Below are 21,864 nucleotides of genomic sequence, written 5' to 3' on the forward strand. Positions count from 1 at the left end.
TATTGTTCACGCCTGTATGAGGTCATAAAAAACCCATATAGTATCCGGAATACGCAATCGCTCCATAACGTTTGTTGAACCAAGAATATACTTAATCTTAGGTACACACTGTTTATTTTCTGTTCTAATAGTCTTTCTTCTCTTCAGGTGGTGAATAATTTGTCTTCGATCCATCCACTTTTGATATACTGAGGGAAGAAATAAAGGATCACATGAAAGTACAATTGTTCCCTTATTTTTCCCAAGGTTTCTTCACAAACTTTGTATCGCATAACTTGTGAGGAAACCTGGAAAAAAGGTACACGCTTTCATACTTTTCCCTCCGCGTATTTTAGGACCACTTGGTGATCTTGCAAGTCGATAGATCTTTGAAGTGGGTTGGCACAGTGAGTAACGCAATATCCAATGTTTCAGTAAATTCAGCTTTCGACAAATGTGTAACACCACTTCTTAAACCATAGAGAAACCCATGAACAACCATCGTATCCAAAATGAGTAGATCGATGCTCATGCTGTTGATCCGTGGATTGTCTGGTCCAGGCTGTATTATTTACAGACTGGCGGGTCATATAGGGTACCCTTTCCTTGTTAAGGGAAAGCTTTCATATTTGTGACATCGTTGTGTCTTGAGTAATGATTTTGCACGACATAATCTTTATTCACGTTTCACCCCGCGTTTTTCACATGTGCTGTCTGTTCAGTATGGATCAGTTTAACATGCCGTTGTTTGCATGTTGTCATGTCAAAAACGTTTGTTGTTGAGTACCTGGTACAATAACTGTAATTACCATTGCAAAACTAAAAATGTTAGATCCCTTTTTTAGATTGGCCAACTTCGTATAATTGATAATGTTTTCATTTATTTTTTATGTTATATGTTTTATGTTTTTGTTCTAGAGTATTTCAAGCGAGTAGCCTGCGCTGATTACAATTGAAGCACACCTTTAGACGTGCCGTAACGTACCACTAATTGGTTGTTAACGTGACTATATTTTGTGAAGCAAATAAATTGCAAACAAAAATAAATTTATGTTCTCGTTAACGGCTGTTGCGAACGACTGTCAAGAGCGTTATTTTTCTAGCAAATAAGAAAGGACGAGCCAGGATAACGACTCAGGTTTGTCCCACAGGAAATGTCAATTTTAGTCTCAGATTATAAACATACAGTCAGTTAGGACTTCATACATGATGTAAACGTAAATACGGATCACATGTAATTAGAGGAAAACATCAGTGGCAAGATCTAAATCTGGGCCCTGTTCCTCAGGGCGACTGTAGCGCTATGACAGTCGTAACTACCCATACTTTAACACTGACTTAAGAATACCGTAGTGCTATCGCCTTGAGGAACGTGGCCCTGTTCGTTCCTCGGTTCGAAATGATTCAATCTGCCATCTTTAATCACCCTTTTAATTGCTGATTATTCTTGCCCTTTCGATCAGGGTTGTCAGAAGATATTTGAATCGCCAAAGTGCAGTTCTTGTCTATACCTGATTCACAATGTACGCGTTTAATCCCTAAATATATTTATAATTCTGATAGTAACAAATCAACCCATGTAAATTGAAAGGGAGCCCCAGTGAGTTGGGAGATTCCACACTTGCTTTATTTAGGAATTAAGCTCTGCAGAGAAGGCTAGTCTGTAGGTAAAATAATGTGGTTCGGGGACTGTAAGACAGGCTTACAATAGTCCTTCAGCCATGATAACCAGAACTGGGGATATAATAACAATTTAGATAGTAAAACGCAGGACGGGATTGAAATGCTCGTGGTTCAGCTGGTAATTATACAATCGCTGAAGGGGCCATTGGAGCCATTGCTAATACTACCAATGGCAACCGAAAGTTGCCGATAGATTCACCATGTTTCACCAGGGTCACTCCTGGGGCCCTTTACACACGTAGCCTCGGTAAGCTGATCAACCAGAATTCTGTAAATCACATTGCTTTGCCGATGACACTTAGCTTCAGAGACATTTTTTTCCTAATCAGTCCAAAACTCAGATAGCTCATGTTTCACAGTGCATTTCGTATGTGAAATCCTGGATGTCAACCAATAAGCTGAAATTGAATGACAACAAAACTGACATCTTGCTGACCGGGTCAACCATGAATCGGGCCTAGGTTAAAGTGGACTCGATCAAGATTGGTAATTCCGTGCTACCTTCCAGTACAACAGTTAATAATCATTATGGACTCAAACCTTTCTATGGAGGACTAGGTAAATACCGTTTGTCGCACATGCTACTACTACATGAGAACATTGCCAACATCCGTCACCTGTTGCCATATGATGTGTTACGCCATTTGGTCAGATCCACTATCCTCTCACGGTTGGATTACTGTAACAGTCTACTGGGTAATGTACGTCAGGATCTTGTCACTAAATTATAGCGCGTTCAGAATGCAGCTGCATCACCAGAAGCGGGAAGCGGTCACATATCACACCAGTCCTTGTCAAACTACCCTGGCTGCCAATCAAAGCATGGATCGAATATAAGATATTGTGCATCACATGCTGGTGCATAAATGGTTCGGCTCCAACCTACCTGTGCAACCTAGTGAAAGAGTATGTTCCATCTCGCTGTCTCAGATCAACCAACAACTCACTGCTCAAAATTCCCACAGCCAAACTGAAAACTTTTGGACATAGACGCTTCTCGTTCACATCCGCCTTTCTCTGGAACGATCTGCCTGTCTTTATTAAAAACACTGTAACACTGTCTACCTTCCAGTTAAAGCTGAAAACTTTCCTCTTCCGAAAGTATTACCCTGATGTCTAGACTAGCGGTCTTCTGAAGAGCGCCGCAAGCAATCACTTGGTGTTGGACACTGTGAGCTATAAAAGACAACTTCTTATTACTATTATTACTTTACAGATTGATATAGAAATGCAGCAGAGAGGGTCTGGGTGATCCTGGCACAGTCAGGCTGGTAAGGCTCATCATCAGCTCTAGGCCCTCGCCCCCTTTACACACAGCCCAGAAAGTAAATGGGACTTCCCCAACACTGCCCCCTTCTGTATTACCCAGATTGTCAGAAGGGCTGTTCTCGGGTGGAGAACCCGGGCACTATCCTGATCTGCACCAAAATATCAGGAGGTACCAAACCAAGGGCACCGAGAACAATGGTGTACTTGGGATGCAAGCGAGACATTTCAAAGGTGAGGTCCGCATATTTATTATGCTTTTCCTGAATCTTGCCAATCACATTGCAGTCAAAAGGGACAGAAAATTCAATGATATAAATAATTTCATTGGCTTTATCAAAAAGGACAAGATCAGGTTTGTTGACTGGAATTCGTCTCAGGCTGTATATTGGCCTATTCCAGAGAAGTTTGAAAGCATCATTTTCCAGGACGCCCTGGACATGTTCAGGGTCGTACCATGGATGGACCTCGGGGTCAAAGCCACAGGCATGGTGGAAACGATAGTAAAAGCAGCGAGCCATGCCATCATGTCTTTTAAGGTATGCTGTTTCTGCCAAGGAAGGGCATCCACTGACCAGGTGTTGGACAGTCTCTGTAAATTCATTGTAAAGAACATTTCATGTTCGCATTTGGATTAAGAATCACATTATGACGATTGCGAGTGGGAAGTGACTTGTCCTGAGCTGCAAAAAGGAAGCCCTCAGTTTCACATTTGAGACCAGCCGACTTCATCCTGGCGAAGGAGTCGGTTGGATTGCCGTTCTGTTGCACACACTGCATGTACACACGATGCAATGGCTTCTCAGACTGCTTCTCCATAAAGTACCGACTCTGGGCAGACTTGGTAAAGGACTTTACCTGGTTTACTCCCATCACTGTACCGTCCAGCAGTACATCACCATCACCACAAAAATCAACCTCAAATTTCAGATTCTGTCCAACAAAGTGGCACGCTTAAAATAGCTGTGGAAGTCCTTGCTTTCATCGTGAGTCTTGACGTGCATCACCAGTGGATCATCCGATAAATAAATATGTGCAAAAGTGTACAACAAAATTCTATCATGAAGAGCCTCCACATTAATCAAACCCCGATGTCCTGAATTGATTGGCATATATAAACGATTAAGAGAGGAACGAGGGTAATCGACCAGCAATCAGTGGTCAGTAATGTGCTTAGTTCTTCAGACAGAAAAGCGGACAATACCCACTAGTACGAGAGATATTCAACGGTATGCAATCAACAGATCATAACATCTTTAAAGCATCCGGTCGGATGAGGTAGACTATTGGTTAAAACGTTTGTTCGTCACTCCGAAGACCCGTGTTCGACTCCCCACATGAGTACAATGTGTGAAGCTCATTTCTGGTAATGTTGCTAGTATCGCACGGAGAAATTGAAGGTTTGCACCTAGTCCTCCAGTACCACACTGGGGGTTAGGATGGTTGTACTTAGGTGTGGTGGTGCTGTGTCTCTCCGTGGATGTCCAGGACATGAACGACACAAGTCTGTCTCGGGTCCACAACTCTTTATTCTCAGTTATACACACGTGTAGACTACAGCGTCTCGCTCTCTTCTCTCCTGGCTCTATTGTTTGAGCCGTTATATATACCCAGGGTTGGTCAGTCTAAGTCTTTGTTTTAGCTCTTCCCCCTTACGTCCCGGTCAGTGATGGGTCACGGTCAGCGATGGGTCATCAGTAATGAAGGCCCCTCGTTATCTTTGTTGAACATGCGAAGCAACTGGCCAGAATGTGCCTTCATTACCGAGGTAGTAAATGCCTGTAATGATTTGGTTCCTTTATTAGTATTACTTTTAACGGCCAGCACGTGCATGCTTAGTTGGGGGGCCGGCTGGTCACCTATTGACCGCCTGTAGTTATGCCGGGTATTACTCGTGGGCAATGGCATGTCACTGACCAGTGTGTATATTACTATCCAAACTCCTCTAACCGAGAGTTTGAAAAGTACATGAACTTAATGAACGAGGGCCAGCTGGGGTCCAAATGTTGTGCCTTGGACACTAGAATATTGCTAAAAGCAGCTTACAACTCAGCTCTTTCAATCATTTTAAAGCAGTCCAAAACTAAATCCCACCTAATAACGAAAGAAAAGAAGAAAGATAATATAGAGCTCATAACTTCAAGCCAGTGTGACACAGTCTGAGAAATATGTCGGTTAGAAGAGAGTACGTCAGTTCCACGACGTTCGACCCAGGTCATTAATTCTGCCGACACCAGATAGAACAATTTGCTTTGCACTACTGTTCGATTTTTATTCATCCACAGTCTGAGTGTGTCCACAACTACTGTGTTGTATATATATATACATACATGAGGTATCATTGACCCACATGTCATAAGTGAGGTGCGTGTCTAAGACACCTGTTTGTTCACTGTTGTATGCAAATTAACAAAGGCGTAATGTGATATCGTAAATAACAATGGCTCCTTAGTGGCACTATCCGCACACAAACCCATTTACTTTCCCAGAAAAAACCCTTAGTCTTCTCACTTACACTATATTTTCAGATTGATTCACATTTATTAAATGTATTAACATGATTATAGAATTAACGGTTCGTCACATGCTATTTGGTTGGGGTGACCAGATAGGTCCAAGTTTCTAACATTGTGCACACGGTTCCATATGACGTTCAAACGGGAAGGTGGCGCTTAGGAGACGCGATGTTTTATGTTCCAAACATATGTTTTCTTACCAACATCACATGTGTTATGAGAGTCTATTTTCTGTAAATTGTTTTATTGATTAAGTAATAATTATTGTTGGGTCACAACGTTTAGTGTTTTGAATGATAATTATTATGGGTCACATTTCGTATCATAAATGTTCAGTGCCATTAGTATTTTATCGGCAGGCCTTGAAGGTAGTTCTCTAGAGTTAACTCCCTTTAAAGAAGGTAACCACGAGACTACTATTGTTCTAGAGCATTCCACGTTAGTGGTGATGGTCGTATGTGCTCGAACTTTCAGGAAATGGCTGAATGTATATATAAAGGCTAGTTGTCGTATCGGGACTGAAATACACACAGATTATATACATCATCAATGTCTGCCAACGGTTGATCTACATAACCGCTGCCTGGAAGGAATGAAAAGGAATGAAATGGAAATGAAAAGGTTTAAGATGGAGAAGGAAATACAAACAGAAATGGAAAGGAATTAGAATTTGACTTGACTGAGAAATTGTACTGAAAAAGCTTGAAAACCCTTTTCTACCTTCCACTTTTGACATTGCAAAGCATGCTAGATTGGTACCCCCTTTTAATGAGGAAGAAGTAGACAAATATTTTCTACATTTTGAAAAGGTTGCTAAAAATCTCAAGTGGCCTAGGGAGTCATGGGCTATGCTATTGCAAACTGTTAGGGTAAAGTTCAGGATGCTTATTCAGTCTTGTCAAGAGTACACTCTTGAAAATTCATGAGTTAGTGCCTGAGGCTTATCGTCAGAAGTTCAGGAATGCTCACAAAAGGGACAATGAGACTTTTATTGAGTTTGCTAGAGAAAAGGAGACATTGTTTGTAGGTGGTGTGTGTCTAAGGAAGTCACAATTTTGATGGTTAGTTTTGATGGAAGATTTCAAGCAGAGTGTTCATTCTGACCTGAAGACTTATTTGGATGAACAAAAGGTTGATGACATACATAAGGCAGCAATGTTGGCAGATTATTAGGACATGCAGGTCACAGTAGTGCTAGAACAGGTTCAAATCCTAGTGGCAAGCAGTCACATACTTTTCGGACCGAGCCTAAGACTACCAGTGGTTCTGATCCTGTTTGTGCATATTGTAAGAAGCCAGGTCATTTGATTTCTGCATGTTACAAACTCTAGTTTAGAAATCAGGTTATAGGTTCCCGAAATGCTTATGTGTCCATCGCACCTAAGCCTTTCTTTCCAGGTAACTCTGAGGAGTGTTTTGTTTGTGAGAGTAAGTCCCCAGATTCTGTAGTTTGGAAGGAGTCTTTGCCCTTTGTTTCTAATGGTTCTGTGTCACTAATGGGAGATAATTCTACCCCACGACATGTTACTATCTTGAGGGATACTGGAGCTATTCAATCTCTAATTTTGAAGGATATTTTGCCTTTTTCTGATGAGTCTTCATCGAACTCAGATGTTTTGCTTCAGGGTATAGGTGGCAATTCTGCTCCTCTCCATTTTGTGAATTTGACTTCAGATCTGATTTAAGGTGAGGTGAAAGTCGGTGTTCTTGACTCCCATTTCCGGGTGTCGATTTGTTGATCAGTAATGATCTTATAGGGGCCAAAGTTGGTGCTGATCCAATTGTCATTGTTTTGCCGGATAGTTCAGTTAGTACAGAAAAGTTGGAGGATGAATTTCCGGGTATTTTTCCTTCTTGTGCGGTGACGAAAGGCATTTCAGTGTCGAAAGGTAGTTCTTCCAAGACTTCTTTGCTGAAAGATTTATCAGGTACATTCATGGATCATTCTTTGTGTGAGGTAGAGACTGATGCCTTATCTTCAAAGAGTAGTAATTTGTCAGGTGGTGATCACATTCTTTCCAGAGAGCAGCTTATTAGTGCACAGGGTGAGGATGTTGAAGTGCAGAAGTTGGCTTGTAAGGCTGTTTCTTTTGAGGAAGTTTGCAAGGTTCCAGTTTGTTATTACTACAAGGATGGTGTTCTGATGAGAAAATATAGGTCGCCGGATGTTCTTGTGGAGGATGAATGGAAATTGTATCATCAAATCGTCGTACGAAAAGTATTTCGAAAGCGTGTACTTTCATTGGCACTTGTAAATCCTTTTGTCCTAGTTTGAGACAAGATGTGGCTGAATTTTGTAAGACCTGTCATGCATGCTAAATTGTTGGAAAACCAACTCAGAACATTCCTTCCGCTCCCTTGAAACCTATACCGGCTTTTGAGGAACCTTTCAGAAGAGTTATTATTGACTGTGTTGGTCCACTACCTAAGACTAAGTCTGGTAATCAGTATTTATTCACTATCATGTGTGCTTCTACCAGATTTCCTGAAGCAATTCCACTTCGTAGGCTTGTTGCTCCCGTGATTGTCAAGGTTTTGATAAAGTTTTTCACCTTAGTTGGTTTGCCAGCTTTTGTTCAGTCTGATCAGGGCTCAGATTTTATGTGGAAGGTGTTTCAACAGGCTGTGTACCACTTAGATATTAAGCAAGTCTAGAACTTATCACCCAGAGTCACAGGGAGCTTTAGAGAGGTTGCATCTTTATTTGATGAATATAATCGAGACGGAGAAAGATTGGGATGAGGGTCTGCATTTTCTGTTGTTTGTGGTCAGAGAGTCAGTTCAGGAAAGCTTAGGGTTTATCCCCTTTGAACTTGTATTTAGTCACAGTGTGTCTGGGCCACTGAAATATTTAAAAGAACAGTGGCTCAATGACAGTCCTAAGATCAGTCTGTTAGACTATGTGTCTGCATTTCAGGACACATTTTCAAAAGCAAGTGAGTTGGCAAAAAAAAGCAAAAATAAAGCAAAACTATGACAGAAAGTCAAAAGAGAGAAATTTTACTTGTGACGAGAAAGCGTTAGTTTTGCTTCCCATTCCTGGTCAACCATTGAGAGCAAGATATCAAGGCCCATATGTTGTTGACAAAAAGGTTAGCGACACAGACTATATTGTCCTGACGCCTGGCCATCGTAAACAAAAGAGGTTGTGTCGTGTCAACATGATGAGTCCAGTGAAAATTTCTGCGGAAGGAAGTGAAATACATGCTGGACAATGACATTATTGAACCCAGTGAGAGTCCGTGGAGTTCACCATGTATTCTTGTGCTGAAGAGTAGTGTATGTGGTTGTCTGTGCTGGCATGAAAGCTGTCAATGCACTCTCACGAACTGATTCTTTTACTATTCCGAGAGTGGACGATTGCATTGATCACACTGGTCAAACTAAATATATAAGTTAGTGCACTTACTGAAGGGCTTCTGGCAGATTTCACTCACAGACCAAGCAAAGTAAATATTGGCATTCTAGAGCATTCCACGTTGGTGGCGATGGTCGTATGTGCTCGAACTTTCAGGAAATAGCTGAATTTATATAAAAAGGCTAGTTGCCATGTTGTCAAAACGGAAATACACACAGATTACTGGAGTATATACATCATCAGTCTCCGTGAACGGCTAATCTACATAACTGCTGGTTTGAACGCTCGCCGTGTTACATTCTGCATAACTGTTTCTCACTCTCATATCAAGACTTCGGTAAGTTGACATTATATTTGTGATCCATTAGGCACTATTTTAGAATTGACTCCTTTGTATCGTACATGAAACCTCTCTTGTGAATCTGTATATTTTTGCTTTTGTTTGCTGAATACAATATTGAAAATATCAGACTTCTCAATGTTGTATTTTGCTGGTTCTGAGGGGACTGCATATACCTTTTGTCACTACAAATTTTTAACTGTAACACATGAGCCGAAGAATTTCTGCACAGTGGATATAATTCCAAGCGAAACCGGATTGTTTATGGTTCATGGTTCACTTGACTGTCTGGTTTGTTGACTGGCCTTCGTCTCATGGCAGTAAAGCTATTGAGCAGTATCGAGCTGTAAATCCTGGCTTATAGAGAATGGTGGGTTCTTCTAATAACACCTGGTGTGATCACTGATTTGTAGTGATCCATTCATATAGTCTTTAACAGATACACTTTCCCTTTATACCTGATGACATCTGTTTCTGAGGGCAGTCAAGACTGGTCACTGACTCGTATATAACCTTTATAACCTTTTAACCTTCACCTGACGTAACCATCTTGTGTTTCAGATGAACTACATGACCCACTTGAAGAACAACGTCTGCCACACCTTGTGTCGCTGTCAAGGGATTCATATCACAGGCTGATAATATACGATGAAGTCTATGGTAACTACATCACATTGAAACACAAATACAACTGCTTCTTCTTATTATTATTATTGTTGTATTCCACTCCTGTTTACGGAGGTCGGCAAAGAGAAGCCTGTTAGAACACAGACACATCTGTAGAAACGATTAGATGCAAGCAACAAGATTTCCAAGCCTAGATATTTACCACTGTGTCTCACAGCATTTACTGAATGCAATGCCACATTTTTATATAGTAGTTACAACTTTCATTCGAATCACTTAAGCCACCACCCTGAGCAATATACCCACTAAATAGTTGCTCTGATGAATCAAGCAGTTTCAGATACCCTTCAAGATCTGGGTTGGAGTTGATCCTCTACTTTAGATACTGGTCAAGATTTGGGTTTGAGTTGATCCTCTACTTTAGATACTGGTCAAGATTTGGGTTTGAGTTGATCCTCTACTTTAGATACTGGTCAAGATTGGGTTGGAGTTGATCCTCTACTTTAGATACTGGTCAAGATCCGGGTTTGAGTTGATCCTCTGCTTTAGATACTGGTCAAGATTGGGTTGGAGTTGATCCTCTACTTTAAAGTGAGTGCGTTTAGTATTACGCGGTATTCTGCAATATTCCAGCTATATGGAGGCGGTCTGTAAATATTCGACCCTGGATCAGACAATCCAGTGATCAACAACATAAGCTTTGATCTGCACAATCGGGAACCGATGACATGTGTCAACCAAGTCAACGAGACTGACCACCCGATCCCGTTAGCTGCCTCTTACGACAAGTATGGGTTGCTGAAGGCCTATTCTGCCCGGGCCTTCACGGGTCTGTACTTTAGATATCCAACAAGATCTGGGTTAGAGTTGATCCTCTCCTTTATATACCCATCAAGATCTTGGTTAGAGGCGGTTGGAAATGAGTGAGTGAGTTCTGTTTTAGCTGTATTTCTCCAATATTACGCTGGAGTTCACCAGAAATGGGCATGAGACATTGTACCCCTGCTCGAACGTGAGGGTACTCGTACGTGAAGAGCGAATGCTTTAACCCCTGGGCTACCTCACCACCCCGACGACTGTAAGGACCGGCGGTCATGCTTGGTGACTTAGTTATATCATGTCATCGCATCCTGATTGAGCAGATCGATGCTCATGATGTCAGTCACAGGATGGCCCGGCCCACGCTAGATCATTTACATACATGAGACAAGTGCTTCTGACGTTTTATTCCAGATACACTGGGAAATGAATTACTGAAGGAAATGGCTTATCAGAAGTTTCCGGTTCTGCAGTGGGATATCAAGACTTTCTATGCCCTTATTGAGGAACATATCACCGAAATCAAAAGTAAAGCACATCGCGAAGCCCTCAAGTATTCCTTCTTTTTGTTATGCAACAGCTATCATGCCCAACAGATACTTTCATATGTAAGTATTTCATGTACGTTTATTGTATACACGTAATTACTCGATATAAGGATCTAACTACATGACCACCAGTTGCGTATCGTCAGTAGGTAAGGTCGACGCATAAGAATACTCAGTCATGGTTACCTGCCGAAACAGTTTCAATTTGGTGTGAAGACAATGGTGAACATTTTAAGGGAGAATGAATTAAAATGTTTGAAAGGATGATGACAGAGCGTGTGAGACGTTACCAGTAAAACCTAAGCTAACACAAATCACATGGAGAGAGTTTGTCCTAATGCCTCAGTAGTATTTCTGTCTTCTAAACAATACTGTAAATCCTACAAAAGCATGAAAGAATCAGTGTTACGAGAATGTGTTTTCTGTAATTTGTATTATTTTTTGTATTATTATAGATTAAGTGATAGTTATTATTGGGTCACAATGTTTACAGGTTTGAGTGATTGTTGTAATGGATCACATTTCGTATCATCGGTAATCGTATTTTAGCGGCACGCCTTTTAAGGTAGTGCTTTAGAGTTGCCTTTCTTTAGGAGATCTTCTGTCTGTGAAAGTGTGTTTTGACTGTTGGTCAACACGAGACAGACCGAAAAAGTTCTGTCAGTGGCGATGTGGTGGCACTGTGCTCGAACGTTCAAGAATGTGTATATTTATGGCTAGTTCTTGTGTTGACGACACACGCACACAGCGACTTGCAATCAGAGTAATACTGGAGTCGTGTCATTATTCGTATCTACATCTGTCTGCCTCTTCCTCAACGTTCAACCGACATTCAAGAAAGCTCGCTGTAACATTTAGTATCACTGTTTCACTGAAAACCAAGACTTTGGTGAGTTGATACTATATTTGTGACCCATTGCTTTAGATTTGACTCAGTTGCATTGAATTAGAAACCACTATTGTGAATCGTTCTATCTTGGTATTGGTCTGCTCAATACATAATATTGAATATTTAAGACTATATTTCGCAGGTTCTGAGGCGATTTCGTATACCTTTTGTCACGGCAAATTATTAAACACCCGACAATAAGGGGACGGACAAGAAATTCAAGTGACACGTTTGAGATGTATGGTTTGAAACACAGAACTTGTTATGAAACAGATGACTTCTTTAAGCATTTAAAACAACATAATACACATATACTTAACATACATAGACATGCTATACTATTTTACAACGGACTGAGCGAACAGAAATATAGAAACCGGTGGTAGTAAATGACCAGGGTTAATGCTTAGCGACTTGTGTGACATCATTGCCTTGATCACTTGCCTGGGTGAGATTCGGTTGTTTACGGACACCCATGTCGTAATTGAAACAGATCTATACGAGCTGATAAGGTATTTGATGTAATTAGTCACATTTTGTATCCTCCGTGAATCAGGTTAGTCATCTCGACAACACAGTTGGAGCGAGGGCAACTTTTCGCCATTTTACCAAATGGTTGATCATGTCAGTAGATGATGGCGTGATTCCTACGATGAATGTGACATTTGACAACGTCGCCCGAGTAACAATGAGGACCCGTGATAACCGCACAGGGTCTCATATACAGGCAAGTACATACACCAGATCTAGACATGACGTATGTAGCTTGTTTCTCCATCTAATTCCATCGTAAAAAGGCTAAGCTTGGCCTAGACTGTCATTAACAGATCCTACTAACAAAATATGTATGTCAATATTATTGTGTGTTGGTCGAATAAAGTACTCCAGTCAATGGCAATTCTAAAATCGTTTCGATCGTACAAAAGCTAAGTATGTCCTAAATCATTTTGAAACTTTCAGGAAATTAGTGTCGAATAGAACATACACATGTTACCTTACGCTTTGTGATATATATTTTCACAACCCATGGTGAAGCTGACTTGCCAGTCTTTTCGGGCGAAAACCTTACCCCAACAGCTGCTCTTGCGGGACACAGAAATATCGACCCTACTCTGGCACACAGAAAGACGTGCATGGAGTTCTGTTAACTTGTCAGACCTTCGTCTAAGCAGTTGGTCATCAGCTATTTTCCCCAACACTGCCAAAGGTCTCAACGGAAGAAAGCTGACAATAGCTACATTGGAGGTAAGTTATTGAATCTTCCTTTCGGAAACAGAAACAACGTTTCTTCACCGTTCTTTCACAATCCTATTCATCGGTATTTCAGAGCGTGCCGACGTTCATTTATAATCAAGGAGGCCGAGAATGATCTTTGATCGTAATAAACAATATTTGATCAACACGATGGTTTCCTACATAATTGAGTTTGGACACAATAAACCTATGATTAAAATTATGAACAGAGTCCCAAGCCATCATGGTAGGATCAAATAGTCTTGCCAGTCCTCCAGAGTGACCACTGCTAGAGGTCATTACCTACTGACATATATTAGTGTTCTACTGCGAATTCTTCAGTGGCTGTCAACGATCAAGAAGGAGATAGTGGATGGGAGACCAAGATACGTTGGATTTGGAATTGACATTGTGGATCACCTTGCTGGCATTTTCAATTTCAGGTACTTGCATTTTGTTTCAATATAAAGCTATTACTCGTGTCACAAACATTTATGACAAAGGTTTCCATGAACATACGTGTGACAGAAAAAGATACAAACAGGCCCTGAAACTAGGCATTCTCTTACATCTGATCAGACAAGGAACATTCAATGATTACACAATGTAATTTAGAAAGTGGTCAAATGTAACATAGGAATGCATAAGCATATCAACTCAAAAAGTACTAGAATTTGTAATTTACTAAGAAAGTGTAATCCCAAATACAACATATGTTACAAGGAACGTTCACGTTGAAAATGACTATTCCGAACTACCCTGCGACTGAAACTAAAAAGTTGACAAGAGTCGGTGAAACAGCTTAGTGTGGAACCAGTAAGCAGTCTACAAATGTGCTGTAATTAACAATTCTGGATCCCACATCATTAGGATTACAAATCGCAGAGATATCACTATGACAGTACAAAACACAACTGCAGTACAACGTGAAAGGATGGTACACGACAAGATGTCTCAGTGCAGCACAATAATGTGCCCTACCCAAAGATACATTGTATATATACAGCTGAAACACTTTTGCAAATGGTATAACGCTGTTCCGTTAAACGGTGAGTAGTATATACAATGACAGTTCTAAAACACTTTCAAGAAAAGTCTCTACAAAGCCTTATTTACTAAATAAGGCTTTGGTTGGGCCCTTAGCTCTTGCTACTATTACCCCTACTACAAAAAAGTTGGCGTGCCTACTTGCTACTATTACCGTGTGTTGGTAGGAGGTAACACTGTGCCGTACGGTACGATCAATAATTCTTCTCTTACAAAACCCCTACCCGGCCCATCCCTCAAGTAGTACAAGTTAGGTTCGTCGGCTTTCATATCCACTTTATCTATGTTGTAAGTTTTGACTGACCATATAGGATCGGAGTAGTATATACAATGACAGTTCTAAAACACTTTCAAGAAAAGTCTCTACAAAGCCTTATTTACTAAATAAGGCTTTGGTTGGGACCTTAGTTCTTGCTACTATTACCCCTACTACAAAAAAGTTGGCGTGCCTATGTCACGTTTATATCGATGAAACAGTTTAACGTGAACCGCCTATGATCTCTTTGGTGTTCGTAATAAAGGCTTGCTGGGCTTTTTGTATCCCCTGTTCTATGTACTTTTTTTTCTCGTCCTCGCTGATAGCAGACTTACAAGACTTGGACCGCGAAAGTCTTTATTCGTTGGAATCTCAAACTCCCCACAAACACGTTCATAAGCGCGTTTATCATAGGGGTTATTCGTCATACTCCACGCTTTATCTTGGGGAAGAGGAGCACTTATTTCCTTCAATATTCGTCTCGTTTGATAATAAATATGAAACAAAATGACTGCCTTACTCAGTTCGTCTATACCGTAGTCTAGTGTCACACCCGACCCTGTCGTCGCACACCACACAGCAAAGTTGAGTTGGTTCTGCCAAAACTGCATTGGGTTTTGATTCCAGTTTACCACCGCCTGCGCGTTATTAACGGACACGACATAGTTTTCAAAGATATTAATAAAGGTTGTTTTAAACCCCGTATTACCTACCACCACGATTTTCAAGTGTGCTAAGTCCATATTATAATATATAAATTATATATTATAATATGTACATAACACTTCCAGGAATAATGACCGGTGAGGCCGTTCAGCTGACGCACGCGATCGATAACACGTCAGGCCAACTCGAAGTCGCACTCTGCGATATCACCTACCTACCGCAATGGACTAACATCAACGTCAGCAACAATAAGCTGTTCGTCAGTGGAACTCGCAGTCAGATAACTGACGGCTACTACAGCGTGTGCTCTCTAAACGACGAGGTCTTCAAACCCCTGGGAGCCGAACTCAAGATGAACGACTCAAACGGTACAGTGGTGTTAATCAACAACGGAAGAAACCCCTTGAGGCTAGGCCGACCATTAGCGAGGATACTCGGTATGCCTCCTGACGAGATAAAACCAACAACAACCGTCACAGGCACGAAGTTACCCGATCTAGTACCGTACCGAGAGCTGTACATTCATCTCGGCCAGGTGAGCACAACGTACAACATTCAAGGAGGTCACCCTTCCACTATACTGAGAGCAGTGCCGGTGAAAACTGAGAAATACAACGACGGTAGAACCGAGTCGTTTTCACCACGGCAGTATAAGAGATTAACCCAGGGCAACATACCTGAGCTGACAATATCGGTGTTAGATATAAATCATAATCCTGTAAATATAGGATACCTCAGCTTAACGCTTCATGTAAAATGACCAGCGCACAAGGGCCCGGAGTGAAAAAATGCGTCAATATAGGGATCTCCGACCTCGGAGACACGCGCGGTTTCGACGCTCCCGGAGTAGATGGTAAAACGTACGCCTTGCAACTGAAAAACAACATTTACAAACGCGTTGAAGTCACCTCCGGTGGAGCCCTAAGTGATATAGTAGATACCGCAAGAGCAACAGTCAACACTAAGTACGCCCTTGTCAACACCGGTAATAATAACTGGATAATATACCCATCGTTCGGGGGTAAACTGTTCGACTTAGACGATGTTGAGAGCACTACCGTCGTCCAAAACAAACCATATATGCTCGTCTTCACCGAAGATGACAAGTGGGTGTTGTTACCCGATAACGACGACTGGTTTCTCAATATTAGACTCGTCTCTCCCTACGTGTTCACGGATAATAAAGACAACCACCTAAACAAAGTCGTGAACAATGGAACCCTGCTCGTGGCTTACGTCCCAACTCAGAGACGTAGCATAGTCGTCAGCCCAGTCGACACTATTGCAGCCCACATGCTATCGAGTAAACCGACCATACAAAACGTGAAATTGCAGTTGGTGTCTGAATTCGAAGGCGTGGTCACTATACTAGAGAGTCTACCGGCAAACTCAACACTGATCATCAAAGTCTACCTTGGGGAACCATCGGGGAATGATGTCGAGATAGTGAAGGGGATCAAACTCGGGTGGGTGAAACGACACCAGTATCAAGTTTGCAACGTTTACGTGCGGGTGGGTGCCGACTCCAACACCAGTCTGCAGGGGGTCAACGTTATCGTGGAAAACAATATATCACTAACCAATATCTTCCTACCTGCCAACATACACTTCATGGGTATGAAGTTCACCCCTGAACTATTATCAAAAAACCAGTTGGAAATTATATCGTAATAGTTTAATAATGACCAGTCATCAACCCAACACTACGCTTAACGACCTAGGAGATACGGAGGGATTCGATCAGCCTGGTGAGGAAGATGAATTATACATCCTGCACTTTAAAGACAACGTGTACAGACGGGTGTCGTTATCAGATTTTAAAGAGCCTAAATGGAAGATCAACTTAACACTCGCCTCACCTTATATCACAATGGACAAAAATCAGTGGATCTCTAAGATTAGTAACAACGGTAGCTGGATCGGGGATTTCATCATTCCGGAGAGGGGATTCATGATATCTATTAATTCCGGAAATAGGTTAATGTCTGTAGGAAAAAATAAATTAACATTTAGCAATAGTTTGAGTAATATAAATATTCTTGATATATTCTCCCCTTCCACGCTCATCATAGAAGTCTTCTTTTATTTAAGCACTGAAAACAACTCAAGAGTACAACAAATTGTACCCGGGGTGTCAATACACTGGTATGACGAACACATAGGTCAACATTGTCGTATTGTTATACAACGGGATACCCCGGGTCATATAAACCGCTTAATAAGTCTCAGTGGGGTTTTTATTACAACAGGAAAGTCTATTAACCTCTCACCTATTACCCTGAATAGTGGTATAGACCTTATAGAATTCAAATTCACTTATGGACTATTAACTGAAACCCAATTAAAATATCTTTCATAATATATATTATAGGATGGGTCTGTACCCAGTCGTAGAGGAAGTAGCGAAGACGTTGGAAACCCTAGATGGGTTCCGCTTGAGGCAGTTATGTGATGTGAAACGTCAACTAGAACAAGACCGTGACACGCGGAAAGCACTATGTAAGAAGTACAATAGAGCTTTCAATATCGTGGACGGGGCTGACACTACCCTTATGGCAACCAGCATGGGACTAGGGGCGGCAGGCGTTGGGTTGTTGGCTACCATCGTGGCTGCACCTATAGTGCTAGGTATTGAAATAACGGCAGGGGTGGCAGGGTTAGCAGGGTTGGCGCTTAAGTTATTATCACGCAGACTGCATCGTAAGGCATTGAAACACGACGAGATCAGGGTTCTGGCCGAAGCAAAGCTCAACACAGTGAGTGAGCGTATTTCCACGGCACTCTCTGATAGTAAGATCTCAGAAGAGGAGTTTCGTTCAATCCTCTCTGAACTCACAAAATATAACGGAATGAAACAAGATATTCGGTCCAAGTCTCGTAAGTCTGCTATCAGCGAGGACGAGAAAAAAAAGTACATAGAACAGGGGATACAAAAAGCCCAGCAAGCCTTTATTACGAACACCAAAGAGATCATAGGTGGTTCACGTTAAACTGTTTCATCGATATAAACGTGACATAGGCACGCCAACTTTTTTGTAGTAGGGGTAATAGTAGCAAGAACTAAGGTCCCAACCAAAGCCTTATTTAGTAAATAAGGCTTTATAGAGACTTTTCTTGAAAGTGTTTTAGAACTGTCATTGTATATACTACTCGGTGGCTTATGGGATTACCTGGCTGATTACAATAAATGCTGTCTTGCCATCATTTCATCTTCAGTTACGAAATTGTGGAACCTGAGGATCAGCTGTGGGGAACTGAACTGCCAAATGAAACCTGGACTGGAATAATCGGAATGCTTCAGAGACAGGTAACACAGGGAATCTGGTAGGTAATGCACTCCACCGACCTTTATGGCGCAATGGCAGTTAGCACACATGACAGTTCCTTCTTTCGTGCTGGTTGTGAGTTGAACTGATTAAACTGTCGAGGGTGATAATGTTACACCTTTTACAGCTGGTTTCAGCATGAGGTATGAGTTAGATGAGACCTCTCAAAAGATATCGCTGTTATGACAATGGTGCACGATCGTTACAATGACCTCAAAATCAAATACATCGCTAATTGTCTCCAGTGACGCTGAATATCTTTGCGTTTACACTCCCTCCTTCGTTTCGTTTGATCGAATGCACCAACCTGTAAACATAGACGTTAGCAATCTTTAATGATTTGATGCGAAAATAAGAGCGTCAAAACCCTTTCCATGTTTGTCAGAAAACATTTGCTGATAGCTTTATCGACTGTGAAATTCCAATTATATTAACACTGTATCTTCAGCCGACTACATTAACACTTTATCTTCACAGCAGTTAGTGACAAAGTTTTTTAAGAAATATTGATATCAACTTTTTCACTCGCTTTTGACAGAATTATGTCTTGTGTTTTTTTATGAACACACATATGACATTGCTATTTTATTGTTCACACAGATTGCAGATATGTGCCCTGTCCCTTACTTCATCAACTACAGGAGAGGACTTGTTGTAGACTTTTCATTTCCGATTACAACAAGTAACGGTGTTGCCATATACAAGAACTTAAACAATGAAAAGTCTGAATGGAAATCAGTGTTACTAAGTTTTAGGTGGGAGGTGTACCTTTGCTGGTGTTTAGCAATACCATCAATAAGTATGCTCATCTATGTAATGGAATATGCTTACAAGAGGACGAAATGGTCCTTCAGGAAAGCAGCAACGGCAGCAATTGAAATCGGAGTTCATGTACCACTACGTCAAGGTAACAGCAAGCCTACGTATTCACTTTTGATATATCTGATTAATCTAGAAAGTTATGAATATGTCCATGTAACCTTCGTTATGATGTATATTCATGACTTACGTGGAGGACATTTTGATGTATTACTGAAAAGTTATGTCTGACGTCATTCTCTATTTTGATTTACGCCATACGTTCATGAATTAATTTAGGTGAACTTCCCGTGAAGGTCCGGGATAGAGTAGGCCTGCAGCACCCATGCTTGCCACAAAATGCGACTATACTTGCGAATAAGGGGGTGGGAGGGCTAGGATGGCTGAGTTGGTTGACACATGTCATCGGTTCCCAATTGCGCAGACTAGTGTTTATGCTGTTGATCACTGGGTTGGTTTAGACTCGATTATTTACAGACCGCCGCCATATAGCTGAAATATTGCTGAATGTGGCGTAAAACTGAACCCACTCACTCAATATTCTAGGTGAACAATTGACTTGACTTTGCATGTGTTTAAGGCGGTTGCCGGTGGAACCTTTCCGCGAACACCTAATATCATCACCATTTCATAATGATTCATAAACACATTCTCTGTCATCGTTTCGCAACGGGACAATCGCTGGACTGTCTGGTCCAGCCTTCCTTTGTTTTACCTTGCATCCTGGACTCATTTCATTGCAGAGAAAGACGAGATTTATTTGTACACAATCTACTCCAAGAACTCACATTACACATTACATTTAGTAATTCTATAAATTCCTAGACCTAGGATGTGGTACCTAGAATATGTGTGCCTCAGATGTATCCCGATCTTCATCCAGTTCAGACACAAACAGAAAAAAACATCGTTCTTGTATTTGTTTATTGAGCACTAATACTTCCGTACCGGGCATATACTCGTGAGCTATCACTTACTCAACAGACACTGTATGTTTACTCATTGACAAAAATCATGATATTTGACTTCAGGATTGCACCACTTGCCTCGATACCAATCAAGCCGCCTTCTGTTCAGCTTCTGGTGTATATTCTGTGTGATGATGACAGCTGTATACACGGGCAACCTGGTTGCACTGGTTTCAGTTTCCAAGGAAACAGTTCCTTTCGATACTCTATCGGAATTAGTGCAACAAGTTGACTTCAAAGTTGCTTCTATCCCAGGAAGCTATTCCCAAATCGCGTTCAAGGTAATGCAAACTATTGTGTGAAACTGCTCATAGAATGATGGCCACTAATTACACCTATACGAAAATGTTTCAGTAAATGAACAATATAATCAGAATGTCCGTGTAATCGATGGGGATATTTTTAAGGTGGCAAGTATTGTGATGGACTTGAACACAGTCCATTTTTCACCATAACCAACAATGGAAATTTTAATGTTAATTAATGACGCTACCAGGAAGATTATATCAAAATAGATCTTAGTGTGGATCACCTCACAAGGTTCTGTAGCTCAGCATCATATTTTCTGCAATAATGTCAGTCCAGAAAGCTCATATAAAAGATCTTTCAGCAGAACAATTTCTACCCATGGGGAAAGCACACAACATTTCATGTAATTATTTTTACAGAGGTCCAAACATACATGTTAATCAAAAAAGGGCATGTGGTCATTGTTGTGTGAAACGGATTTAGTTTTGATGTCATGAGTTAGGTTTATTTTATTCATAGCATTCCAAGGATCACGTGTTTCAAACATTGTCTAAACGGATAGAGGAAACGTTACAAGGACAAGACGAAGCACTGGCTCAAAGTATAGAATTTCAGAAAGAACAAATTTCTCATGGCAACTACATCCTCATTACCAATGCCTGGGTGTGGGACACCATCATATCGGACACGTGCCAGGTTGTGAAAATCAAAGAAGTATTTCTCTCAGATTACCTGTCTTTCCTCTTACCTCGAAATTCTCCATTAACGGATTTATTCAGCAATGAGTAAGTATGCCACTTTCACATTTCTTCATCTGAAAAATAATGCAGCTTTACATCATTTTCAATCAAATATTGAAGTGCCCTACTGATTGGAGACAATTTCGGGACCATTGAAAATGTCACGGAACAGCCATGTGTCAGCACTATGAGTTGGAGACTCACCGAAGGCAAGGTGTCTGAATCGAGACTTCGACACTTCTCAGAATCGCTTGACACAAACTCCAGATAGACATCAGACGTAATTAAGTAAGAAGTTGCTCGCTAACTTTAGTGTAAATTTCATTTACTTAAGTATGTGTATCTTGCCAATTCTTCATAAAGTACATACATAGCAGATGTGCTCTGTTTGCAGATTAATGTATCTGGTCGAGAGTGGAACGGTGGCCAGACTTCTGGAAAAATGGACACCGAAGAGAAAACGTTGTCTTCAACAAGAACACGAGAACTCAATCCAGATTCAGAACCTGTGGGTTATTGCAGTTGCTTGTGCACT

At 41.1% G+C, this 21,864-nt stretch overlaps 1 protein-coding gene across 1 annotated transcript; it reads left to right on the forward strand.

Moving 5' to 3' along the window:
- Positions 1-4,597: 4,597 nt before the first annotated feature.
- Positions 4,598-20,972, forward strand: LOC137283996 (probable glutamate receptor). The gene is made up of 10 exons (XM_067815660.1): positions 4,598-4,696; positions 6,843-6,872; positions 8,362-8,380; positions 9,704-9,802; positions 11,003-11,116; positions 13,182-13,270; positions 13,601-13,701; positions 18,444-18,534; positions 19,154-19,235; positions 20,404-20,972. Exons 1-10 carry the CDS (start codon positions 4,598-4,600, stop codon positions 20,640-20,642), a joined length of 963 nt encoding a protein of 320 aa, XP_067671761.1. The 3' UTR covers positions 20,643-20,972.
- Positions 20,973-21,864: the final 892 nt, after the last annotated feature.

Source organism: Haliotis asinina, chromosome 5 (assembly GCF_037392515.1).
Source record: "Haliotis asinina isolate JCU_RB_2024 chromosome 5, JCU_Hal_asi_v2, whole genome shotgun sequence".
Lineage (NCBI taxonomy): Eukaryota > Metazoa > Mollusca > Gastropoda > Lepetellida > Haliotidae > Haliotis > Haliotis asinina.